Genomic DNA, 13,776 nt, shown 5'->3' with positions numbered 1-13,776 from the left:
CCTACCCTTCTGCATGGCTGATGGTGATCTACTCGTCCTCTGTGGCGATGCTTGGCAGCTTTTCCAGCCTCTCTCTGAATACGGCCTCATCATCAACAGGGCCAAATGTGGCTTCGGCAAATCGGAGCTCGACTTCCTTGGCCATCGTGTTGACCGTTCAGCTGTCTGTCCTCTTCCAACCGAAGTCAAGGCCATTCAAGAATTTCCTTCTTCATTCTGCAGACTCCATGAATCTCTTGGGCTTACCAATTTTTAGTGCTGCTTTATCCCTCAGTGCGCAGCCCTCCGGACACCATTGACCGACATGCTGCAAGGTAAGCAAACAAACTCTGCACAACTTACACAGTCTTCCACCGCTTGCATTCTTTCGGAGCTGCCAAAGTGAAGCTGTCGCGCTCCTGCCCCATGCGCGTCCTGACGCACCTCATGACTGATGCTTCCAACACCGGTCATGAATGGTGCCTGGAGCCTTCTATCCTTTCACTCCCCAGCTGAAAGACGCTACAGTTTCGCCACCCACATGTCTGTTCAGTATTTCAAGCCCCTCCTCGAAGGTCAACCAGTTCCACATTGCCACCGACTGCAAACCCCTCACTTTTGCCATCAAGTCAAGGCCTGTAAATCCTTGCCACGTGAAATCCATCACCTTTCGTACGTGGCGGAATTCACGCCATGTGCGAGGCCTTGCCCTAGATCACCCACTGTCACATGTCACCAGTTCCCTCACCTCCTTGGCAGCCAACCTCGACTTCACCGCCCTCGCCACAGGATGTGGAACACCTTCTCTAGGTTCCACTGGTTCTCAGTGAAGTTGTCCTCCCTCCGTGCCCCCTCATTTGCGACAGACACTCACTGCCCTCTGGTCCCCTCTGCGTTTCCGTCGCCTTGTTTTCAACGGCCTCCACAGTCTGTCCCCCATCCTGGAACTCGCACCATGCAGCATGTCATTACGCAGTGTTACGCCTGGCCTGGCATCAACAAAGACGTGTGCTCCTGGGCCTGTACCTGCCTAGTCTGTAATATTGGTGCGCATAAGTTGACGTTATTTTTTAAAATGTCCTTCCAAAGTTGGGGGGTCGACTTATGATCGGAGTCGACGTATATGTGGAGTCAGCCTATATGCGGGGTCAAAAGTAATTTCGACCAAGTCACGGATAATATCACGCCCCGTGCGCTCAAAATCCCAGTTGTTGCCAAACACGGTGCGAAAGTGGATCTGCTTAAAAAAACTTGAATTTAATTGAGATATGCACCAAAGGTTTGTTTTAATATAATTGCAACTTGTTATCGACAAACCAGCGGCAGCAGTGGCTCATAAGATGATGATTCAGAGATGTCTCGTGAACGAATAAATGCCTCTTTATGACTCAGCCTTCTGAAGAACTTTTTGGGTGAGCTGGGACTGCAGGGTGTGGCAGCGTCGACCTAAATTCGGAGTCTAACTTTTTTTTTGCCCAAAGGGGGCCGACTTATAATCGCAGTCGACTTATAATCGGCAATACACGGTAAAACGTTTCAACAACGTCCACATCGATATCTTGGCCACCTTTCTGCTGGATATTCGTATCTGCTTATGTGCAATGATTATTTCACTCACTGGCTAGAAGCTTTCTGCCAGATGCCACCAGTGACGTCATCACCAGAATGTTTGTCACTGACTTGGGTGTCACGATACGGGGCTCCCTTGACAGTCACACCGACCATGGCCCCCAGTTTGAATCTTTCCTTTTCAAGAACCTTATGACTTTGCTAACAAAGAGGGTTAAGCTTAGGTTAAGGACAACGCAGCGAGCTATGGAAAGAAAAATGACAGGTGTAACTTCAAGAGATCGGAAGAGGGCACAGTGGGTGAGAAAACAAACACTGGGTTAAAGAGATCCTAGTCGAAATCAAGAGGAAGAAGTGGGCTTGGGCAGGGCATGTAATGCGAAGGCAAGATAACCGCTGGTCCTTAAGGGTAACGGAGTGGATTCCAAGGGAAGGCAAGCGTAGCAGGGGGCGGCAGAAAGTTAGGTGGGCGGATGAGATTGAGAAGCTTGCGGGGATACCGTGGCTGCAACTGGCAAAGGACAGGGTTAATTGGAGAGACATGGGAGAGGCCTTTGCCCTGCAGTGGGTGTAGTCTGGCTGATGATGATGATGATGACTTTGCTTGGAACTTCAAACCCAATTGCCAATGGCATCCTATTGCCAACACTTAATCCTATCGCCAACGGCATGACTGAAAGGTTCCAACGATCGATAAAGGCATTCTCCAAAGCACAGGTGGATACCAGTCCCTCGACTACATCCCTACCATTTGTTCTGCTTCGCCTCCGGGCTACTTTGAAACAAAATCCCTGCTGCACTCCAGCAGAACTTGTCTTCAGCATTGCCCTGCGTCGTCTTCCTGGTGAATGTTTGGATGTCACTGTTTTGATTCCAAGCACTGATCCCACCGATCATGTGACGCAGCAGCACAGATTTTGTCATCTCCGAGCTCCTGCACCTCAACACCAGACACGTCTACGTTCGCACGCTCCTACTGGGCTCGCGACTTGCACGCAAGTTTTCGTCTGGAGAGACTGTTCGCAAGCTACATCAGCATCCCCATGACGGCCCGTTCTGTGTAGTCAAACTACAGTCGAAGTTTTCCATCGCGAACGTTCACGGACGCCCTGACTCTGTTTCTACAAAGCACCTGAAGCCAGCTTTTATAGATGACATCTCTGCCTGCCCACATGGCCGGCTGCCCGTCTAAGCTACTCCACACGTCTCGTTCCAGCTCCACGGGGATCCTTCACTAGCGGGGCTGTAGCAGCAGCACTGGTCAGCGACTGATGAAGAAGGCTGCACAGAGGGGCATCCTGGCTCAAGGCAGCGCACTGAGCCCTGGCACTGCTGCCAATGTTTTTCACATCCCGGCCTCATACTTGTTGACCCATGGTGGTTTCACACCAGCGCAAGGTATTCCACCCCCCCGATTTGGTGCCCAAGATCTCAGTTCTCTGAAGCCCACCATTCGCTGTGCCACCTCTGCAAGGAGCCATGGCCACCAAACAGAAGCCTAAAAGAACATCTTGCTTGGCAAGTTGGTAACTGTTCAACTTAAAAAAGACAGAACACAAGGCACGAAGTGCCATTCACAGCTGATTTACGGCAGAAAGACAGGATGAAGCGCCACTCACAACTGATCTCTTAAATCAGTTTAATTAAATTAAATCACAACTGATTTATTATATCGGCTGTGAACGGCGCTTCGTCCAGTCTTTCTGCCATGTGTTCTGTCTTTTTTTTCACGCCTGTAACCAAAGATAAACAGAAGCCACCTCGGCAACTGGTTGCAGCCCAGCCTGGGGGAAAACAAGGTCTGCTTTTGGTTGGGTTTTGTGCGGCTGAACGTCCTCAGGCTATGAGGGGCTCCGGATAATTTCAAACCCCTGGGGCTCTTTACCATGCACCGATATCGTACAGCACATGGGCCTCGAGCATTTCACCTCCTACGAAATGCGACCAATGCAGCCAAGTACCATAACCACTAAGTCACCGCGGTGGTCCCAGGCAGACTCACACATCGTGGAAGTCCTCCAGCGTGGTCGACGGTGTGAACACGTCCAGGAGGCCAATGACCTGCACAGGGAGGGACGCAGCCGTGAGCAAGTCAAACACCCGCAGGAAGAGGCTCGTCTCCAGAGCAGACAGAGCAGAGAATCAAACAGCCCAGGTCAATATCCCACTGCCCTATTGCCAAGGTGACAACAACTGGCCCAGCCTTTCCAATGTCCTGGCAACTGCTTTACTGGTCACTGAAAAAAAAAGAGAAATTAATCTCTGATACAGCAGTCAGGCTCATGTCTGAAAACTTCAAGAAAAAAAAGAGGCACACACACAAAAACGAGCATGGAAGGATAAAAACATGTCAGTGTTTCTCACCCTTCCACAGTCACTTTTAGTGCAGTTTTTCCAAGGTGCCTCATTTCCGTGACCCGATAAGCATGCCTTGTGTCCAGCACAGAGCACATCACACGAGATGTTGCAGCAGATTAGAATGTCACCTCACAAATGATTCCGCTGGGTGACACTGGCATCGCATAACAACTCCCCAAAGAAACAATAGAGCAGAAAACAAAGGATGATATGAACTGCTCGAGGCAACAAGACATTCATTCACGGCACTTGCATCCATCCCTATATTATCGCATTCTAGCGACACTGCTTTCATTGAGGATGGAGTTTTGTTAAGACACAAAATATGAAAAGATTAAATACCAGCATCACCCCATCCGGACATTCAGGCAGATTCCTTCTGTTAGCCTACATCACCATTCGCTTCCACATGGGAACCGACCATGGAGTCTGTTTCAGTCCTGACATCATGCATTCAACCTGACCGATGCACTCCCTTTAAGACAAAATTGAAGCAACCAGAGAATTTGTTCCTCTTATCAGAGGTTCATCTTAACAGACATGCACCTAGAAAAAGATATGTGAGCATGCTATTCGCGCTCAAATACGTGTTACATGAAAAAAATAAATGAAATGACCTGCAGTGAAAAGAACAGATGCATGGCACTGCGCATCAAGTAGCTCAACAAAGAAAGCATGAAACAAAGTTACATTGTCCAAACTGAAAACAATATCGGTCGTTTTTTTTTTTCTTCCTCAAAGGTCTCCAGAGGACATTCCATGAGGGTTGGGCTGACAAAAATAAAGAAGAAAAAGCATGACCATGAATGCAGATGGTTTTGAACGGTAGGTCTGCAGTGAACAAGACTGATGATGGTTGCCGCTTCAGAAGGAAGGCCATTCCAGGCACTGGCTGTTTCAAGGAAAAAAAAGACCGATGATGAAGTCCATTCCAGGCACTGGCTGTTCCAAGGAAAAAAGACCGATGATGAAGTGCATTCCAGGCACTGGCTGTTTCAAGGAAAAAAGACCGATGATGAAGGCCATTCCAGGCACTGGCTGTTTCAAGGAAAAAAGACCGATGATGAAGTGCATTCCAGGCACTGGCTGTTTCAAGGAAAAAAGACCGATGATGAAGTCCATTCCAGGCACTGGCCGTTCCAAGGAAAAAAGACCGATGATGAAGGCCATTCCAGGCACTGGCTGTTTCAAGGAAAAAAGACCGATGATGAAGGCCATTCTAGGCACTGGCTGTTCCAAGGAAAAAAGACCGATGAACTGCATTCCAGGCACTGGCTGTTCCAAGGAAAAAAGACCGATGATGAAGTGCATTCCAGGCACTGGCTGTTCCAAGGAAAAAAGACCGATGATGAAGGCCATTCTAGGCACTGGCTGTTTCAAGGAAAAAAGACCGATGATGAAGGCCATTCTAGGCACTGGCTGTTCCAAGGAAAAAAGACCGATGATGAAGTGCATTCCAGGCACTGGCTGTTCCAAGGAAAAAAGACCGATGATGAAGTGCATTCCAGGCACTGGCTGTTCCAAGGAAAAAAGACCAATGATGAAGGCCATTCTAGACACTGGCTGTTCCAAGGAAAAAAGACCGATGATGAAGGCCATTCCAGGCACTGGCTGTTTCAAGGAAAAAAGACCAATGATGAAGTCCATTCCAGGCACTGGCTGTTCCAAGGAAAAAAGACCGATGAAAGCCATTCTAGGCACTGGCTGTTCCAAGGAAAAAAGACCGATGATGAAGGCCATTCCAGGCACTGGCTGTTTCAAGGAAAAGACCGATGATGAAGGCCATTCCAGGCACTGGCTGTTTCAAGGAAAAAAGACCGATGATGAAGGCCATTCCAGGCACTGGCTGTTCCAAGGAAAAAAGACCGATGATGAAGGCCATTCCAGGCACTGGCTGTTCCAAGGAAAAAAAAGACCGATGATATGTTTTTGTACGTGGTTTTTCGGGGCAGATGGCATTGGGGTGACTATTATGAACAATCCAACAAACGGGTCTGTGCTTCATGGTTGAAAGCGTGATTAAATTAATGATACAAAAAACGACGGGTGAATTTGCGATGACAGAGCTGGAGCTCAGATTTTAGTGCCGAAACGAGAGTATGATAAGAATAGATGGCGCAAATGAATCTGGCAGCACAGTTTTGGATCGATTAGAGCATGGTGATAAGATTAGCATGTAGGGCATCGTGCCCGGCGCATGCAAACTCAAGTTCTGAATGCACAGATACTAAGTAAGCAAAAAGTTCTACTGAATATGGGGGGCTTGATCACCTGAATTGGTCCTTTTGATGAAATTATGTGATTCAACCAGGTTAAATCTTTATTTAAGTGAATACCAAGGTATTTGTAGGAGTCAAGTAGTGAATACTGGCAATTGTATAAGTAGTACCCTCGTGGCTATGCCGACAATGGAAAGAAAGAAGAGATATTTTAGTACAGTTGAACTCGCAAAAAAAACTCCTCCAAGCTCAATATAACGTTCATGATGTAAAAAATAGAGCACATCATGAACGTTATCCAACTTGCCCAACTTTCCGCTTTGCTCAATATAACGTGTCATTTAATAAAGTAGCAGTAAAATAAACAACATACAAACATACCGAGATGGGAAAGAATGAATTTCTGCGATACTCATTTATTCCACGCAGAATACCGAGTGAAACGGTCATGAATTTTTTACATTCTTTAACTGTCATTGCCTCAGAGAGGACATGTTTTTCGGTGTTATCGATGGATTCTGAACAGCTGAGAGCAGACTTCTATCGACGTGCAATAGCGACGAACCATGCCGAGCGCACAGAGCACGTCGAGGCATGTGGGCACACATTCTTTCAAGTCCTAGTCACAATTCACACCAGTGGTGTCCTCGCTGTCTGCTACATCAGCAATGATACCTTCATCCGCAAGTTCTCCCGCGGTCTCAACGCTTTCGTCTGCGGAGACACCTGCACCTGTCCCATTAGCACCAGCAAATTTGGACACCTGGTTCCACAAACCATCAAGACCCAGGATGGCTCCACCCGACGAAGAATTGGCTCTGTCTTCCTCGGGATAACAGAGACCAAAATGTCGAAAGCATATCTGTACAGTTTCTTTTTCCAGACCTGTTCAATCATGAGCTTCATCAGCCTGACTACACCCAATGCAGGGCAAAGGCCTCTCCAATTAACCCTGTCCTTTGCCAGGTGCGGCCACCGTATCCCCGCAAACTTCTTTAATCTCATCCACCCGCCTCATCAACCCATGTTTGTTCCCTGACCCAGTCTGCCCTCTTCTTGTCTCCTAATGTTACACCTATCACTTTTCACACAAAAAACCAGCAGAACAGGACGCATTCACAAGAAGAAGGAGCTGACAGAACGATGCTGAAAACAGAGCTCAATTTTACTCGGTGAAGTTTGCCACAACGTAAACACGCCGGGCGCACATGCACGCAAGCAAACACGCCTTCAAGACATAGCAACAACAAAAAAGGACATTTGGTGATCATGCACCAACTGTCCCATCAAGCTACACTTCTTCACTACAATCACTTTTTCATTCCATAGCTGACTCTGTTGTCCTCAACTTAAGGTGAACTTTTTGTTAGCCTCCATGTTGCTGCCCCATAGGTGAGTACCAGCAAGATACAGCTGCTACAATTGAAACTCGATTTAACGAAGTTGAGGGGAGCCGTGAATTATTTCGTTAAATCGAACACTTCGTTAAACTGAATGAGGCATTTCTTGGGCACATAATTCGGTACATTCGACTATATGGTATGGCAGCATCCAGAAAGCTATCGCAGCATCATATTTGTGAAGCGTAAATGCTCCCAAAATGAAACTGCGGACCGCAGAAGTGACCGGCGCCGCTAGGCATCTTCATCCTCGTGCACAGCACTTGTGCAGTCCGGACTACCTTCAGCAGTTTCAGGGCCTAGTGTACCGAAACCGGCAGTCCTGAAGCAGTTGACAATTATTGACGGCCTCAATGCTCACCAAGCCGCCGCCACCGTCTCAACCGCCATAAAAATATCTATTTTCGTCTCACACTTCAGCTCCAGGTTGAGGAGAACTCTGTTGACGACTCGACGCTTGTATGCGCACTTCACGCTATTAATTATTCCTTGATCCAAGGGCTGAACCACAGACATTGCGTTTGGGGGGAAGTAGCGAAGCTCCACGCTGGTTAGCTCGACCTCTGCCACGTAGTGGGCTGTGCAGTTATCTAGTGACAGGCACACTGTCCTTTTCTGGCGACACATGTCGCTGTCAAATTTCTTGAGCCATGTAGCGAAAATGGCACGCGACATCCTAGCCTTTGAGTTGGCAATGTACTTCACAAGAAGCTTTTTGGTGCCTTTAAAACATCGCGGCCTCGCACTCTTTCCGATGAAAAGCGGGTCTCGTTTGTCGGTACCGTCCATGTTGATGCACAGCAAAAGAGTCAGCCTTTGTTTGCTTTGTTTGTCGCTGTGGCACGCCTGCCCCTTCAGGGCGAGTGTTTTTTTAGGCAGCATTTGGCAGAAGAGACCGCTCTCATCGGCGTTGTAGACGTCGCTGGGGGCATATTTTCACAGAATGTCGGCCACGTTTTCAGACTGCCAGTTACCAACTACAGCCATGCGTATGCTGCTCGCTTCAGCGCAGAGCACTTTCCCAACAATGCCGTGTCGTTCTTTGAAGCACGACAGCCAGCTGGGACTTGCCTTGAATTCGTTGCCGCCCAGCAAGCACGTGAAAGAGCGAGCTTTTTGTTGGAGCAGGTCTCCACACACGGGAATATTCTTCGCCCGCAAATCCATAAAACATGCGAAGAGGGCCTCTTCCATTTTGCCTTGAGGAGTAGTCTTCAGCGTTTTTTTGCACGAGAGATTCCCCGACGAAGTGCCACAGAGGATGTCATCTTTCCCTTTCAATATTGCGGAGAGAGTACTCGCCGGAATGCCATGTGCTGCAGCCACGTCACATTTCTTCTGTCCACTTGTCACAGCATGAATTATGTCCGTTTTCTCGTCCAGGGTAAGCCTTTTTCATTTCTTGCAGGGCTCCATCTGCTAGTCAGGAGGGTTAGTGGCGCGCTTGCTCGCACACACCACGTCTGCGTCCACGATAGCAAGGCTAGAGTGACTCGAGGCCTAGCAAGCTGAGCTTGACAAAGACATGCGCTCAAAGGCACGGGGAAATATCCGCTCAAAGACGACAGTGAGAGAACACCGACCACAACACACATACAAAAAAAACACGCTGAACTGCAACAGCGCCATCTACGAAATGGGGCACAAACCACTGGCACCATCTGGTGAGCTCGACTCAACATTAAAACTCTCGTTTTGCACCGAGCAGTTTGAAAAAAGCGGGACGAAGGTGCTCCGCGCTGTTACCGCTGACTCGCAATCAATAAATTTTGGGGTGCTCTCTGCAAAATAGATCAAAAATTAACACATTTTCACCTTTATTTCTCGAAAAAAGGTTCATTAAATCGGGACAGATCACGGAATCGGTTTCGTTATTTCGGGTTAGTCAAAGCATTGGACCCTATGGGCTTCGGGAGATAAAGATTCTGGGCAGGAGTGGAGATACGAAGGCGCAGGAGCTTTTAGAATCATTCCACATTAGGAAGAGGGGATTAGATTGCGTGAGTGATACCTCGGTCCGCCTTTTCAAGACTGAGATAGCATATCTTGAACGGTTTTGTTGATGCTGTTGTACCGGTGTTTCTATTGCGCATGCCTTGAATTTTCTATATATTTGCTGTCTTTGCAGTAAATAAAATCAGATGAAGTTAGCGCCAGTCCTGTGTCAGTCTTTCTTGTGTACGTCTTTTTTGCAGCGCTATTTTCCTTCTCTGTCTCAAACCCTATGGGCATCTGAGGGGGAATTAGGATATCTTCGTTAAATCGGGTTTCGTTAAATCGAGTTTTGACTTTATATACTTTTCTCTTGAGGGATATTGGTTGACTGCTATTCATGATTATTTATCTTGTAAAGAGGCAACTCACACAATTAGTGTGGACGGCCACAGTCTTTGTTACAACAGTGCTGCTCAGCAGACCAGCGTTCATGAGCACCAACCCAAACTTCGTCAGCACTGGCCGCTGGGGTGTCAAACCCCGACTCTCTTTCTTACAAAACCCCCGGGGTGATAAGGCACCATCCTGGTGGCATGCATACAGGGTATGCATCTATCCAGGGGATGGTAGGGAGGGCATTTGGCAAATGGCAGCAAGGCAGTGGAAACAGGGTATCCATCTATCCAGGGGATGGTAGGTAGGGCATTTGGCAAATGGCAGCAAGGCAGTGGAAACAGGGTATGCATCTATCCAGGGGATGGTAGGGAGGGCATTTGGCAAATGGCAGCAAGGCAGTGGAAACAGGGTATCCATCTATCCAGGGGATGGTAGGGAGGGCATTTGGCAAATGGCAGCAAGGACGTGGAAAACGGGTATGCATCTATCCAGGGGATGGTAGGTAGGGCATTTGGCAAATGGCAGCAAGGCAGTGGAAACAGGGTATCCATCTATCCAGGGGATGGTAGGTAGGGCATTTGGCAAATGGCAGCAAGGCAGTGGAAACAGGGTATCCATCTATCCAGGGGATGGTAGGTAGGGCATTTGGCAAATGGCAGCAAGGCAGTGGAAACAGGGTATGCATCTATCCAGGGGATGGTAGGGAGGGCATTTGGCAAATGGCAGCAAGGCAGTGGAAACAGGGTATCCATCTATCCAGGGGATGGTAGGGAGGGCATTTGGCAAATGGCAGCAAGGCAGTGGAAACAGGATATGCATCTATCCAGGGGATGGTAGGTAGGGCATTTGGCAAATGGCAGCAAGGCAGTGGAAACAGGGTATCCATCTATCCAGGGGATGGTAGGTAGAGCATTTGGCAAATGGCAGCAAGGCAGTGGAAACAGGGTATGCACCTATCCAGGGGATGGTAGGGAGGGCATTTGGCAAATGGCAGCAAGGCAGTGGAAACAGGGTATCCATCTATCCAGGGGATGGTAGGGAGGGCATTTGGCAAATGGCAGCAAGGCAGTGGAAACAGGGTATGCACCTATCCGGGGGATGGTAGGGAGGGCATTTGGCAAATGGCAGCAAGGCAGTGGAAACAGGGTATGCATCTATCCAGGGGATGGTAGGGAGGGAATTTGGCAAATGGCAGCAAGGCAGTGGAAACAGGGTATCCATCTATCCAGGGGATGGTAGGGAGGGCATTTGGCAAATGGCAGCAAGGCAGTGGAAACAGGGTATGCATCTATCCAGGGGATGGTAGGTAGGGCATTTGGCAAATGGCAGCAAGGCAGTGGAAACAGGGTATCCATCTATCCAGGGGATGATAGGTAGGGCATTTGGCAAATGGCAGCAAGGCAGTGGAAACAGGGTATGCACCTATCCAGGGGATGGTAGGGAGGGCATTTGGCAAATGGCAGCAAGGCAGTGGAAACAGGGTATGCACCTATCCAGGGGATGGTAGGGAGGGCATTTGGCAAATGGCAGCAAGGCAGTGGAAACAGGGTATCCATCTATCCAGGGGATGGTAGGTAGGGCATTTGGCAAATGGCAGCAAGGCAGTGGAAACAGGGTATGCACCTATCCAGGGGATGGTAGGGAGGGCATTTGGCAAATGGCAGCAAGGCAGTGGAAACAGGGTATCCATCTATCCAGGGGACGGTAGGTAGGGCATTTGGCAAATGGCAGCAAGGCAGTGGAAACAGGGTATGCACCTATCCAGGGGATGGTAGGTAGGGCATTTGGCAAATGGCAGCAAGGCAGTGGAAACAGGGTATCCATCTATCCAGGGGATGGTAGGTAGGGCATTTGGGAAATGGCAGCAAGGCAGTGGAAACAGGGTATGCACCTATCCAGGGGATGGTAGGGAGGGCATTTGGCAAATGGCAGCAAGGCAGTGGAAACAGGGTATGCACCTATCCAGGGGATGGTAGGTAGGGCATTTGGCAAATGGCAGCAAGGCAGTGGAAACAGGGTATCCATCTATCCAGGGGATGGTAGGTAGGGCATTTGGCAAATGGCAGCAAGGCAGTGGAAACGGTATGCACCTATCCAGGGAATGATAGGGAGGGCATTTGGCAAATGGCAGCAAGGCAGTGGAAACAGGGTATGCACTTATCCAGGGGATGGTAGGGAGGGCATTTGGCAAATGGCAGCAAGGCAGTGGCAACAGGGTATCCATCTATCCAGGGGATGGTTGGTAGGGCATTTGGCAAATGGCAACAAGGCAGTGGAAACAGGGTATGCACCTATCCAGGGGATGGTAGGGAGGGCATTTGGCAAATGGCAGCAAGGCAGTGGAAACAGGGTATCCATCTATCCAGGGGATGGTAGGTAGGGCATTTGGCAAATGGCAGCAAGGCAGTGGAAACAGGGTATGCACCTATCCAGGGGATGGTAGGTAGGGCATTTGGCAAATGGCAGCAAGGCAGTGGAAACAGGGTATCCATCTATCCAGGGGATGGTAGGTAGGGCATTTGGCAAATGGCAGCAAGGCAGTGGAAACAGGGTATGCACCTATCCAGGGGATGGTAGGGAGGGCATTTGGCAAATGGCAGCAAGGCAGTGGAAACAGGGTATCCATCTATCCAGGGGATGGTAGGTAGGGCATTTGGCAAATGGCAGCAAGGCAGTGGAAACAGGGTATCCATCTATCCAGGGGATGGTAGGTAGGGCATTTGGCAAATGGCAGGAAGGCAGTGGAAACAGGGTATCCATCTATCCAGGGGATGGTAGGTAGGGCATTTGGCAAATGGCAGCAAGGCAGTGGAAACAGGGTATGCACCTATCCAGGGGATGGTAGGGAGGGATTTGGCAAATGGCAGCAAGGCAGTGGAAACAGGGTATGCACCTATCCAGGGGATGGTAGGGAGGGCATTTGGCAAATGGCAGCAAGGCAGTGGAAACAGGGTATCCATCTATCCAGGGGATTGTAGGTAGGGCATTTGGCAAATGGCAGCAAGGCAGTGGAAACAGGGTATCCATCTATCCAGGGGATGGTAGGTAGGGCATTTGGCAAATGGCAGCAAGGCAGTGGAAACAGGGTATGCACCTATCCAGGGGATGGTAGGTAGGGCATTTGGCAAATGGCAGCAAGGCAGTGGAAACAGGGTATCCATCTATCCAGGGGATGGTAGGTAGGGCATTTGGCAAATGGCAGCAAGGCAGTGGAAACGGTATCCATCTATCCAGGGGATGGTAGGTAGGGCATTTGGCAAATGGCAGCAAGGCAGTGGAAACAGGGTATGCACCTATCCAGGGGATGGTAGGGAGGGCATTTGGCAAATGGCAGCAAGGCAGTGGAAACAGGGTATGCACCTATCCAGGGGATGGTAGGGAGGGCATTTGGCAAATGGCAGCAAGGCAGTGGAAACAGGGTATCCATCTATCCAGGGGATGGTAGGTAGGGCATTTGGCAAATGGCAGCAAGGCAGTGGAAACAGGGTATGCACCTATCCAGGGGATGGTAGGTAGGGCATTTGGCAAATGGCAGCAAGGGAGTTGGTGAATGGCGCAATACAGAGCTAAGAGGAGAGAACAACCTGGCTGCTGATGGTGTCAACTGTGAAGAATGGAGGCCACACCACTACTCACATTTTCGTGGTCCATGTGTTTCAGCAGGCGCAGCTCCCGGTAAGTGCGCTTGGCATGGATGGCAGACTGGAATGGCCGTGACAGCTTCTTGATGGCCACCTTGTGCTTCCGCTCCTTGTCCAGCGCCGAACTGTGCCAACACCACCAAACTCGTGTACGCAGACAATGACAAAATTGTGTTGCAAATGAGAAAAAGACACACGTTTAGGACTATGAGACAGAAAATCCACTAGAAGGAGACTCAAACAAGCTGGCAGAACAAACACTTGCTGAAACTCATCAAA

General features: G+C 49.3%; 1 protein-coding gene across 5 annotated transcripts in view; it reads right to left on the bottom strand.

Annotated features, from left to right (window-relative positions):
• LOC149337835 (mitogen-activated protein kinase 14A-like) overlaps positions 1–13,776 on the bottom strand; it is a 126,770-nt gene that overhangs the window by 97,306 nt on the left and 15,688 nt on the right. For all 5 annotated transcript variants that reach the window (XM_089553548.1, XM_089553547.1, XM_089553545.1 and 2 more), the window contains exons 2-3: positions 13,493–13,622; positions 3,551–3,609 (exon numbers count right to left, since the gene is read on the bottom strand). In XM_089553548.1, coding sequence (XP_089409674.1) covers positions 3,551–3,609; positions 13,493–13,622 — 189 coding nt within the window. The remainder of the gene's footprint in view (positions 1–3,550; positions 3,610–13,492; positions 13,623–13,776) is intronic.

Source organism: Amblyomma mixtum, chromosome 7, assembly GCF_055824585.1.
Source record: "Amblyomma mixtum isolate Tamu chromosome 7, ASM5582458v1, whole genome shotgun sequence".
Classification (NCBI taxonomy): domain Eukaryota; kingdom Metazoa; phylum Arthropoda; class Arachnida; order Ixodida; family Ixodidae; genus Amblyomma; species Amblyomma mixtum.
This window is presented reverse-complemented; position numbering and strand designations above follow the sequence as displayed.